Source organism: Strigops habroptila, chromosome 1, assembly GCF_004027225.2.
Source record: "Strigops habroptila isolate Jane chromosome 1, bStrHab1.2.pri, whole genome shotgun sequence".
Lineage (NCBI taxonomy): Eukaryota > Metazoa > Chordata > Aves > Psittaciformes > Psittacidae > Strigops > Strigops habroptila.
The window spans coordinates 130,364,692-130,377,722 of NC_044277.2; the positions used below are offsets into that span (position 1 = coordinate 130,364,692).

At 40.3% G+C, this 13,031-nt stretch overlaps 1 protein-coding gene across 2 annotated transcripts in view; it reads right to left on the reverse strand.

Moving 5' to 3' along the window:
* Positions 1-1,169: 1,169 nt before the first annotated feature.
* Positions 1,170-13,031, reverse strand: part of RAPGEF5 (Rap guanine nucleotide exchange factor 5) — a 163,642-nt gene continuing 151,780 nt past the window's right edge. For both annotated transcript variants that reach the window (XM_030486562.1, XM_030486553.1), the window contains exons 24-26: positions 12,750-12,814; positions 8,324-8,378; positions 1,170-5,043 (exon numbers count right to left, since the gene is read on the reverse strand). In XM_030486562.1, the coding sequence (XP_030342422.1) occupies positions 4,925-5,043; positions 8,324-8,378; positions 12,750-12,814 (239 nt within the window). In that variant the 3' untranslated portion in view covers positions 1,170-4,924. The remainder of the gene's footprint in view (positions 5,044-8,323; positions 8,379-12,749; positions 12,815-13,031) is intronic.

Genomic DNA, 13,031 nt, shown 5'->3' on the forward strand with positions numbered 1-13,031 from the left:
GACAACTTCTGCAGTGCAGCAGCCTCTTCCTGTGGCTCTTCTAGCAGAGCTGGAGCTGTAAGGCAGCTGTCCTCAGCTCTACACTTTCCCGTGTGCAAATTGTCTTAAAGCTATCGTCACTCTAGCTTCTTGTGACAACTTCCCAGCAAGGCTGATGGATGGAAGGAGAGAACTTTGGAGCAAAGCGAGCTGCTTGCATGCAGCCACATGCGGCTGGAAGTAATCCAGCTAACTGCAACAGGTTAGGAGATATTCCCCAGGTCTCCTTCTGGACTACACTGTGGGGAGCAATGATCACCAATGAAGAGACAGTGATGAAAAGCTGGGACTGTAAATTCTTCAGCTTGCACAGCTAGATCTGGAAAAGGATGTCTAGCTGCAAGGTATCTTTAAATATCATTATAGAGCTGTGTCAACAATTTGAGCGTCTACTGTTTTAATTATTACAGTTAAAATTCACCCTACCTGTACATTAACACTGGCACAAATGCTTTGTAGGTCACGCTTAAAACTATTGAAGGTGCGGGTTAGGTACTGCCTATTTGTAAAGCACTTTGATCAGATGTCAGGCTGTAAATATCAAGTGTTTTTTCTGTGTGAAATAGCCAGGTTTGGCTTAGTGGTTCCCAGGGTTTGCAAGTGGAAAGGGTGGCAGTACAGGATAAGCTTCAGCTGCATTACAGTGTGCTTGTAGCTCATCTTGAGCTCTGTCTTCCCTGCTGCAGACCAGCAGAGAGAAGGGAGAGGAAGCCACACTGGCAGGGATGTCTGATGACAGGGGAAAGCATTTGCTGTGCTCAGTAAGAGGATCAAGTGCTGACAAGCAGACTCCAGGTGATATGAAGATAGATAAGATAGATTTACTCCTCCCCTCTCCCACTGGGACTTCTCATGGTGGCTCCAGGCCCCTTTTAGACTGTGCTGTGATGACAGGGGACAGCTGAGACGCCATTACCATCATCTCTGCTTCTGAAACATTGGTACCAGCGAGTCCCACTGACTGGAGACGGTTGGCAGCTCTGAATGGGGTCAGGCTCCTAAGCCTCTACATGAGTTTACATCCACCTTGTAAGCACAGTGAGGGTTCGCAGAACTGAATGACTGGAAGTAAAATATTCCAGTTAGGAACAATAAGTACATGTGATAGGCATGAAGGCACAGAGCCCAGATTTCATTAAGGTAGTTTTTATATTTTGAAAAGCAATATTAAAAAACACTGGAAAATGCAAGATAAATGTAACAATTACTTCTACAAGTTTTAACCTTGTATTGCTCGGCCATTTTGACATATAAATTATTGCTTACTAGCTCTCATAAATACACAACACAATAATATATACAGAGGCAGACAAGCATGAAATATGAAAAGGAAAACATTGGCAACATTGATTCTGGTAAATCAGATTATTTCATACATACCAGGTCTCATAATGGTGGATAACTACTAGCTGTAGTCCCTGAGAAGTTAGGTAAATACCTTGATTTGGGGTTTTCTGTTTTATTACTTTTAATGCAAGCTGACAGCATTATGGCACTCAGAGAGAACGAACAGGCAGGTGTTCTTACCTCAGCTCATTGCCTTCATCCCAGTATTTAACAGTGTATAAGATGACAATAAATAGGCTATGCAAATAAATATTACTCTGCTAAAATGTTTAGTATATACATCTTTCTCTGTAATTTTACAGCAGCATGTCTTACTATTTCTGCTAACACCTTTTTTTTGCCACTGTCATGCAAATGCAAATTATTGCTGTCCAAGATGGGGCTGGAATCGAAAAGCTATGTCATCAAAACATCTAAATTTGATGCAACAAAATCCCACATCAAAGAGGTACAAAGTGACCCAGCTTTTTCCTTTCTTCTGTCTAACTACTCCTCCTAGCTACTAAATAAAATATGCAGACTATTTAACCACAGGTGTGACTGCAATAAACTGAACTTACAAGATAAATGGATTTTATCCTATGTAACCTAATTGCACTATTGAAGGTTTTTAAAAAAATCACACAATATCACCAGTACTGGACCCTGGCAGAGGCTGTAGAATGTCCTTCTTCCCATTCACAGGGTTTAATTTTAGTCTTCCTCCTAACTACCACATCTTCAAACTGCTTGCCAGTCTGCAGCCCAGCTTTGCAATACTTTACCTGTTGAACAACGTCTTTGAAGGGCTTTTTTTTTCTATTAGACATATTAGCTACAGATTCGGGCTATTTGCCTTTCCTTTATGGTAACAGTTATGAGGTCCATATTTTCAATGTGAAACTGATGCACCCACATTAGCCCCTCAGACCAGAAACTTATATCCGACTTATACAGGCCCCTATGAAAATTAGTTTGTAAAGTTTTAAACAGTAGTCTAATTAGCCACAACACAGATAATGAGCTTAATGCTGGCTATGTGCCTTCAAACTGGTTTTATGCCAGCTGCAAGGAGTTGACAACACCTGATTTAGTATAAAGTTGCAGCAATGCAGACAGCCAGTACCTCAGCTGGCTCAAAGCCTAATGGTACAACTATCTATCCACTTCAGCCATTTTTAACTGGCAATGAGGAGTCTTCAAGGGGTCTCTAGCACGTTTTCAGATCAAAGCCAGAGCACAAAGCAATTTTTCCTCTCCTGTTTTTCTCTTTTTTTCCCCTTCTTTCATTTCCTTGTCTTTCATTCTTCTCTGGCACTGCTGCTGCTTCATCAGTGGTAACTACCAAAACTATCACAGAGTCAAATGCAGTGAACAGAGAAACAGCTCCGCTTTCTCACCCTGAATACCTTCCTATGCTCCCTCTCCCTGATTTCAAGAGAATCATAGAGTCATAGGATAATTTGAGTTGGAAGGATGACCTCAAAGCTCATCTAGTCCAACTCCCCTGCAATGAGCAGAGATATCTTCAACTAGATCAAGAACAACTTGTGGACTAGAGTGTTACACCATATGAGCTGAAGCATGCAGGCTGGTCTACATATAGGTTCCAAAAAATAATGCCACAGTAAAAAGAAAGGATTTCACAAGGGGGAGCTCAAAACCAAGCAAACCATCCAGGTAATGCAGCTAGGGTGGGAATTCGGTGAGTGCTGTAGCCAGAAGAACTGCAATAACACAAGCAGCAAATTCTATCTGGTTTGTGTTCTTACACTGCAAAAAGGAGCCCACCGCAGCTTGTATCCTCATCTGAACAGTTTTGGGCTGTTTGCACAAAAGAGTTATTTACATTATGTGCAGTCACATCTACAGAAAAACATAGGAAATTTTTACTCCATGGCCAGCAAGAGTTTATTTTTTTTCTTTTTACTGGGTAAAAAGATGTTTTTTCTAAAAAAAAAAAAAAAAAAAGGAAAAAAAAAAGAAAATATCTTATAGTATTTAATAATAACAAAGTACAAGCAAATACATTTCTGAAACATCTGTTTCCTTTACAATAGATCTATACAGTATTTCACAGATGGGAAAACCAAATGCATTCTACAGATTCCCCCACAGACTACTTGTTAAAGCTGTTTCTTTTTTAATCCCTTTAAACCAGAGATAACACAATTATGAAGAGCATGCTACTTCAGTATTCCCGCATTTCAGTAAAGGAGCATTTTCTTGAAAGTCTTCCTCATGTGGAAAACATACAATAGAGATGGGCAAGCAATGCAATGTATCCTCCCTGCTCTGCAAAGGGATTGTTGCCATAAGTCAGTGTACAAACACATGCCACGCTGCATAGCACATTGCCTCTGGCATTCACTAGATTATTTCAGGGCAACTTCTTAGCACTGAAAACCAGAGCTACAGTGATGGTGATGCTTAGATGTAGGTCAGCTGTAGACAAGACTTGAGAAATGCTGCCTCAGTACATGCCCAGAAGTAGTACTTTTAGCTATATGAGAATTGGCATGGGGAGGGGTGTGAGAGGGACAGAAGCAGTAAAAGGACTGTGATGCTGAGAGCCCAGTGCGTATCCAGGTAATTACACTGGTACCCTGTAAGGTGTACCCTTTCATTCTTTAAAAACTAGACGCATGTGCAAGTTAGGTGAAATTTTACCTCCTGAAACAGTATTTCCAGGAGGTGAATTAGAAATGTAGGTGGATCTAGGCATTGCCTCTGAGTAGACACCAAGGAGGCTGTAATCCAAGCAGAAAACAAAGCTCCCAGTATAATAATTTACAACACATTAACTGCAGGAGCTGGCACTAAATCTCAGATAACTGAAAAGGAAGAAAATAACATGTTTTCAGTGTACAAACAATTGTGTCCATAAATTGCAACAAAAGTGGATCAGCTCTTTCAGTGTGTTTTATAAAGCAGATTCTTAAGGGGCCATAGCAGTGTGAACTGTTGTTTACTGCTGACCTTCACTTACGACACACTCTTGAGTTTCATCTGGTGTGCTGTCTTTTATATTCTCATTCTTTGTTGTCAGCATTTACCTCAAATAAGATGCTCCAGTGGACTCAGGGGAGCTGCATGGATTGCCCAGTATTTTTGGCAACAATACTTTGGCAGCCTTGAATTAGTGAAGTACGTACTGTGGTGAATTGAGAATCAATCCCCTTGCGGCATGTTGCTTGCTGAAATGTTTTGCTGCTGTGACATGACCATTCCTTTCACCTAATACTGTCAGAATCTGCATTGAAAGCTACACTGGACCAAACAATATTTTCACAGAAACCAAGCTCCTGAGCTCAAAGGATGCTGCTTCGCATTTTGCGCTCCCTCCGGTGCTGGTGACCAGCGGGGATGGCACCAAGCTCACCCTGCAACTCCGTGAGCAGCTCCTTTGCTGGCTCTTGCCTGATTTTCCTGTGCATGTTGTGTGAGCTACTGATAAAACTCAGTAAACTGTTCTTATATAGGGAAGCAACATGCTTGGCATAAACGTTCACTTAATTCAAAGTGCTGCAGTTACAAGGTTATATGAAGCTGTGTACGCTCACACTCGCGGCTCTATCCTGTGAGAAAGCTCAAACAGAGCTTGCTGGTTGTCAATGACATGCAGGTGATGGACATATGGCTTCAGCTCGTGATGCTCTTTTGAAGGAACTTCATTGCCTGCAAGACAGAAGAAAGGGGATGGATCAGAAAGCCATGCCTTGCCTGCTTCTCTGTCCTGTGCGTTACAAAGTCCCTGGTGTGCCAGCCTGTCAGGTGCTAGACAGTCACAAGAAAGACAGCCAGTGAGCCAAAGGACTTGCTGTTTTAAGCGCAATGCACGAAGAAACAGCTAGATACAGAGAAGTGGAGAAGAAAGAAAGAAGGAGGCAATGCTGGGCAGCCAGCATGCACAAAGGAGGGACAAGTGGACTGGAAGAAGATGACTCTTCCCAACTGGAAGATTTATTCCTGCTGGCAGTACAGGCAGCCTGCCCCCTGTAAGGGTGGTTCAAAGTTTTCTTTGTGCCAGTCTGGCAGCACAATGGGACCTTCAGCAGGGGTGGGTGGCCCAGCCTGTAACTTTTAAACAACCTCAGCACAAGTACACAAGACAGCAGGCCCCGGATAATTTCCTTCAGAGCAGGTGAAAGGTGACAGTGGAGCAGACGGACATGAAAGCTCTTCAAAGCTGCTCTGACAGGCCCCTGCCTTTTGATCTGTTCTGCTTTTGATTTCTGATCTAGTAACAGAGACGAGAGTCATGCTGTCATTTCATGGGAGTTTACATGGCAAGAGGAATTAGCTGTGTAACAGACAAATTGAAGGGTGGCTGGGATGATAGCAGATGTTTTCTGTTACAAGCTTTATGCCCAACATTGGCTTGTGGGAACTCGCTGCCTGTGAAGCCCTCCAGCATGGCTGGTGACCAGCAGACGTGCAAAAGTAAAAGCTAAAACCATGGCCACCAGACCCATCAAGACAGGCAGAGAAAGCAATGTTTCCCACACATTGCCAACTGCTGACAAACAAGTGAAGGTTGGAGAGCTCCATCCTAGCCCATGTCCTCAAGGAATTTTAAATAACATTATCCTAAATAAAAGAAGAAAACCCCTCAAAATTCCCTGAACCAATCAGCTTAACCCCCACACTCCCTCCCTCTCCTTTTTTATATTATCATCCTTTCTCCACACTCTCCAGCTACACAAGAAGCTTTCCAGGAAACAACCATCCCACTCGTTTGCTCCGTGGGTAACGTGGGACGTCAATGTGTCCGGTTCTGTGTCCGGCTGCTAATGTGGCTCCTGGGCAGCTATTTTTAAGAGGTATTTCTGAGCAGCTATCTAACCTGAGAAACGTAGGAGAGAACAGGACATGATGAATTTGTTTTGGGATACAGAGATGACCTTTTTGTTTTGAGGGAATAGAATCCCAGCAGCGGTGCTGAATGTACTGAAAACACATTTGTATTTCTCATTAACACCTGAAATGACAAAAGCTTTAATTATGTTATTTTCTCAGGCTGCTTTGCCTGGTTTTGGAAATCCTATTATTTGTTTTCAGGATTTAAGGTATAAAAGTGCTATTTCTATTAAAAAGGCATTTCAGCCTGGCTTGGAACCAAATCAGTTTCTTAAGTTTAATACACATCATACAGTTCATAAACAATAATAATATTCCTTGCTTAGTTTTGTTCGAATTCTTTCCTACAGTGAGACGTCTGCTGCTCTTAGGCCAATCTGGGAATTGATGCAGTAGAAAGATTCACATTCCTGAGGGCAAAATAAGCCCACTAGAAAAGGCAACTGTCCATAAAGTCTCAATAAATATTCAGTGAATTCATTTCATGCCTAAATGAATTTAACAAAAAAATAGTGCCTACAGGGATGTCTGTATAAGCTGCTTTTTAAATGCCAGCTTCACAATAAATCAAGTCTGTGGTAAAATAAAATAACAATCACGTACTTCAAACTATCAGATTATATGATAAATCTCAGGTATTAACCTTAGATTTATGTTGCAACACTTACAAAACCACTTGGGAAAAAAAAGGCAAAAATGGGATGAAAGATTGCAGAGAAGCTGCAAAAAAATTTCACGTCATTAAAAGGAACCAATGCTACATTTTATAACACCAAATAAGAGACATGCTAACTTACGGAGGCATTGTTTGGATTAGTCACTATTTCCTTCACTGTCTTGTTTAACAGAATAAAAACAAAAGGCACGTTTTTCTCCCTCTCGCATACATATGTATTTCAAAATAACACAAGAACCATAATACTGAGCAGCCTTTGTTTGAAAAATAGACTGTACAGACATATGGTAATTCTGAACAAATGTTCAGCAAAGCTCTTTAACAGTACCTATCATTCTCCAAGGTACATGTATTTATATACAAAATTATTATTATCATTATTCTTTTTGTGGGAGTCCATGTTGAGAGCTGCTGAAAATTCAGCTCAAAAAAAGAAGCAATTCAAACTCTTTCTATTTCCCCCCAAGGCTACAGCACAGTTCTGTTCTCTTTGGAAAAGAAGTTTTAGTGGCCTCAATAAATGACATGTTTAGTGGGTTTGGCTTAAAAACCAACCACTTCCTAAAGCAGTGTTGTGTTTGTGCCCTTCCTGTGTTTAATCTCTCTGCAGAGAATGAGAAACGCTGAGAAGGAGACAAACAAGGTTTCTCCTCTGTGAGGAGCAGAACAAAGTGAGCTGGGGTCTTCTGGCATGGTCCCTTAGGGTTGGATTCTCTGGTGGCTTAGAAGGTGGAAACACAGAAAAAAAAGTCTTTTGTGCAGCTGAGGCATTCGTGCATAGATCCTTCAGTGTCTAAAGCAGGCACAACTCTATTAGCAGAGGTACTAACACAACTCGCTCTTTTCTACCTAGTCAAATACTTTGACAAAACCCACAAGATCTTGGTATCTTCAAGACTTCTACCATTTTGTGAAATGTCCTTAAGAACCCAAACTAAGCAAATAATTGCTCTTGGTGAAAAGCCAGGTGAAAAGCTCTGGTGATGAATACCATCTTTTAGCTACTGGAAGCCAAGACAGCTGTGAATCCACTACCAAAACATACAGAGTAGCAGGGGACTGAGCTAACTTGGTTATGACTAGGAAAGTGAAAAACAGAGCATACACCACAGGCCTCCCTGATTAAGTGCAGCTGGCACAGATCTTAACATGGTATTCTGAAGAGGTGATAATTTTTGCATGAAAATAACCTGTAAAGAATTTGGAAGCTGTTTCTACAGATATTTTGTAAAGCAAAACTCCATCCAACTGTGGTTTCTGCTATGTGGACCTTCCAACAATGACAGCCCCTCTTGCCAATTAGTTAAATAATTGTCGACCATGTTTTCCTGCTGTAGTAAACCTGTGGAAAAAAAGCAGAAAAACCCCCAAAACCTCAAGGCTGTACAAAGGCAAAATAAGTAGCAAATTTTGGCTACTCACCAAACTGGTTATTTCTGCAATGTCTCAATGACCGAACAGTATCTGCAATCATGTGCTGCAAAGACAAGATACAAAACATTAGTGCAAAAATCTGAGATGGATTCTGGCATTAGAAAAACCTGAAAAAAAAAATCTCCTTGCCTACATTGTACAGCAAAAAACAACAGTAGTAAGGTAGAAAATGAAGACAGCAGGAGAGAGACTTTGCTCTTTGTCTTAGTGATAATATATGACGAAACAGGGTTAGTTTAGAAGGTCCTTATTGATATCACACAGATTAAATGAGAACAACTGCCTAAGAACCCATGGAAAGTGGTAATGAAAAATTGCCAAACAGTTGCTTATTTTTGTTCCTGTGACTTTCATTAAACTGAAAGCCTACAGCAGCATACTTATCTAATGCCTAGCACAATCAGGCACCAGTAACGGCTAGGCAGTTTTCTGCAGTATGATAACCAACACAAAAAATTCCCCAGCCCATAGCCTAAATGCTGTAGAGCAAGCACCCTGACACCTCTGCAGACATGTACCAAATAAGACTATACTGTATGTATACTGTGCTAAGAAAAGCTGGTGCTAACACAGATATTGGATGTTCACACAGATTAAGCATAGAAAATAAAAGGTTTAAGTTTGGTTTCTCATCCCGGCTCAGGTCTTAAACTTACGAGAACTGGAATTGTTCACTATAAATCAGTGCAGTGTGCTAATTTTCACTAGATGTCGCTCACAAAGTTCATGAGGCATTACTTTTCTTTCTTTGACTGCTTTCTGTGGCAACTCTTCACCAAATCTAGTAATTTAAGCAATTTGCAGTTAGCAGGAATGATTTAATAGCTCATGCAAACAGCTGATGCTCTTCTCACAACTCTCTCAAAAATAATCAGAGAAGGAAAGGATTAAATGTCTTGAGCAGAGTATGTTTAAGATCAGAATGACACAGAACAGCTCTCTCAACGGTCTGGGAGTGGCTTACAAGGCTCCTCCACAGAAAAGCTTATCACGTTTAACAGAAACTTCATATTCCTTTAATCAGTGAATCAAAATAACTGTTCTGGTTACCCGCTGTGCTTCATTTGCCATGATATCATGCAATTTCTTGTGCTTATGTCCTTGCACTGATTATAATGAAGTTCTAATGAGATCTAGATTTCATGATCAATACTGTGAGTACTGGGAGAGCTAAAGTTCCACCAGAGCTGCTGCTATGATCTTTTCCAGCTGATATGCTCTGCATTTGGCTTTTAGAAGAAAGAGAGGCCAGTATCTCACACACTGTCATTCCTTGCTGTTTCTCCATTGTAGTCAAGTGTGGGGATCCATCACCTGAAGGTGATGCTCTGGCAACGGAAGAATCTCTTTGTGTAACACTCTCTTAAAGCAGAATACCAAGTTCCCTGGACTTTTAGTAGCCTAATTAGGCACTTCTCTCTGTGTTTTCAACTCTCTGGGATCCAACTGTAATATACAGAATCAGCCAATTCATCTGCAAAACAAATGCTACTTTCTGACTCTTTCAGCAGGTGCTTGCATACCCTTACTGTGATGAGTAACACACATTTCTCGCGGCCTTTTAGCCTGCCAGCTACCTAGGATCATTAGCACTCCTTTAACTGAGGACAGCAAAAACTCAGGCTTGGGAGTTGCACAGATATTTGGGGGGTGTGGGTTGAGAACTTTCAGATGCATATACACAGCCCTTATAGCTGAAGGCACTAGGTTAGAAGGTGTTATCTAAACTGCTAATGGCCATTGAGCTGTATTTGAGTTTGCTGGAGTGTGGCTAAGACGCGTCATTGCCAAGATATGGGTGATGGCTGACTGGAGAAAAGAACCTGAAGAAGCCACATTTCAGTGAATCAGCTCAGTAAATGTCATGGAAATATCTTGAGATGCAACAGTATAATACCATATTTTCATTCATTCCTTCAGATTTAGCTGAGAAAGTGGGTATGGTACTAAATACTGATCTAACACTATCTAGAGTTTACCCACCACGGAGTTAAATAAACCACTGCAATCCCTTCAACTTCAGCTCAACTTAGGTAATATTCCTAAGACAAAAGATTGTTTCACTTTCTTCTCTTTGCAAATTCCTTTCTTTATATTTTGAATTAACTTTCTCTTCACTGCAATCATGTCATGTCAAATCAAGTTCAGCCAAATAGGATTGTTGAGGCCACGATGGTCTAACACCATAAAACAAGCAGGAATTTAGGGAGAGAGAATATCTTGTATTAAACCAGCTGATACAGTTAGAAAAAAACAATGATTTGGACTGAAAAGGTCTCCTTCAGGTGAGATATTTAATAAGAAATGAAATATTTCAAAATACTGATCCAAACAGAGACACACATCTTTGCTTTGAAATTCATAAGTAGAAATTATATGCATTTACGACAGTAAGTTCCTTCCCCTAAGCAGTAATCTGCAATGGTAGAATAGTTCTTTTCTTCTTTTCTGCAACTGCAAATTTGCAGGTGAGGTTCAGTGGCTTGATCCAAACCAAGCAGGAGTCAATATCAATCCTACTTTTTCTCAGCAGAGGCCAGAAAATGCTCAGCATCCAGTACAGAACACCAAGGAAGACATTCTTCCTTGCAACAAAGCCCTTATGAGAAAAGAAACATAAACTGATGTATACGTGACCATGTGCGATGCATCTTGTTGGTAAGTTCATGCCCATTGACTAAACGCCTTAGCATCCAAATGAACCAGTGTAATACATGTGCTGCCTGAGTTTCCGCTACACTCATATTTAAATCTCTCCTAAGCCCCTACTTCCTAAGCTTTCACTATTGCCTGCATTCATATGTATTCAGGGCTCTGTGAGACAGCATGTTCCTGAGGGTGTGATCTGACTAATAATTTGGAGGAAGTGTCAATCTGAACAACCCTCACTCCAGCATCATCACCTCAGACTCTCCCCCCTGCCATTTAAAATGCCCATTATCCATTTGCATGGAAAAGGTGAAATCCTGGCTCACTGAAGTCAATTAGCAAAGCTGCCACTGCCTCTGGAGACACAGTGGTGACAGAAAGGATGGGAAATTTTAGCCAGCAAGCCCAGCATACATTAAACACATAAATGATTAAACAACAAACAAACAAACAAACAAGGTCTGACTAAGACTGGAACAAGAATCAGATCCTACATACTCACTAAATAAATATATGGGCCAGTGGGGGGATTTTAGTAACAATTACTGTGTATCAACGGCTAGTTTAATTTACATGTTAATTGGATGTACTTCCAAGAAGCAATGAAGAAGAACATGCTAATTAGTTTTATGCAAACACCTAAAGGTTAAACAGTTAATGGACTTGGGACCAGAAAACCTTTCATTAAATGCAAATCCTTGTTCTTGGTAACTCTGTAACAAGAAAAGGTACAGAAATCAAATAGAAAACACAAAAAGAGAAGCTCAGGTTCAAAAGTCAAAGTCTACATCTGCTTGCAAGTTGAAAGACAACATACAGTATGATAGGATGTGAAAATAAGTTCAACATCTGATTCATGAATAAGTCCATGCTTGCATGTTCATTCTCAAACAAGTGCAAACTCATGGAGAAAATAGTTGGGAACGATTCACCAGGCACAGCCATCTGGACTAACAGTTCCATGGCACATCTAGAGCAATCGGGAAGAACATCTTGGTTTCTTGATCAAATATCCAGGCCAACAAAAAAAAAATATTCAAAGTTTCTCCACTCCTCCACTGCTCAGATATATAAACTGTGGATTTCAGTGCTACAAAAATGTTATCAACAAAGAAATGAAATATGAAAACTAGAGAAATCAAACCTCTATCTGTAATATGCCAAAGTAGGTGTCATAAGATGTCTAGAGTAGATGTGGCCAAAGATACAATGTCAGTAAGTGCCCTTCTACATAATGTTAGTATAATGGTATTTACAGTCAGTTTCATTCATATTGCAGGCATTATTTTCTTCATCAACTAACCTAGATCAAAAATTTTACTTTCATTTAAGACCCCTGGAATTAGCATACCAGTGGCAAGTGATTAAACCAGAGAAACCTTTTCTTCAGTGCCTTGAGGGGAAAAAAACGGAAACCCAATTCAGGAAAAGCTAAAGCAGGAGAACTCAACTGAGGACAAACAGCCTATGAGGCAATGCAAAGGAAGAGATATCACCAGGAAAAAAAATGGTTGGATTGTGTGGCAGTAATGCTGGCCATTATTGGCTTAACCATTTTACACAGAAGTAGTGGAGGAAGGAGTGAGAAGTGAGAAGAGCAGAGGAAAAGGGCAGGGAGATAGTGTTCACTGTTTTATCCTGATTGTTCTTTTTTACCCCTGATTCATCCAGAAGAAAACCTTTTTAGTCTTACAAGATATGGAAGGGAAAGGGAAAAAGGGAATGTGAATCTCTTTGAAAAACAGGAAGGACAAATTTAGCTTACCAGCTTCTCAAAGTTAACAAGGTTATCCAGAAAAGTTTTATTTCCTTCATGGATGAATGTTACGTCTGAAAAAAAAAAAAAAAAAGATAAAGGAAAAAGAATTACTTTTCATGGCTTTGTTGTTTAATACAAAGAAATAAAATTAATAAACAGCAACAAAAAAAAAATTAAGAGGAAAGTATCCCATTAAGGACTGACACAATGCCTTATAACAGCAGAACAAAAGCCTGGTATAATGATGACATGCAGAGATTACCGGATAACAACACTATGTAAATATAG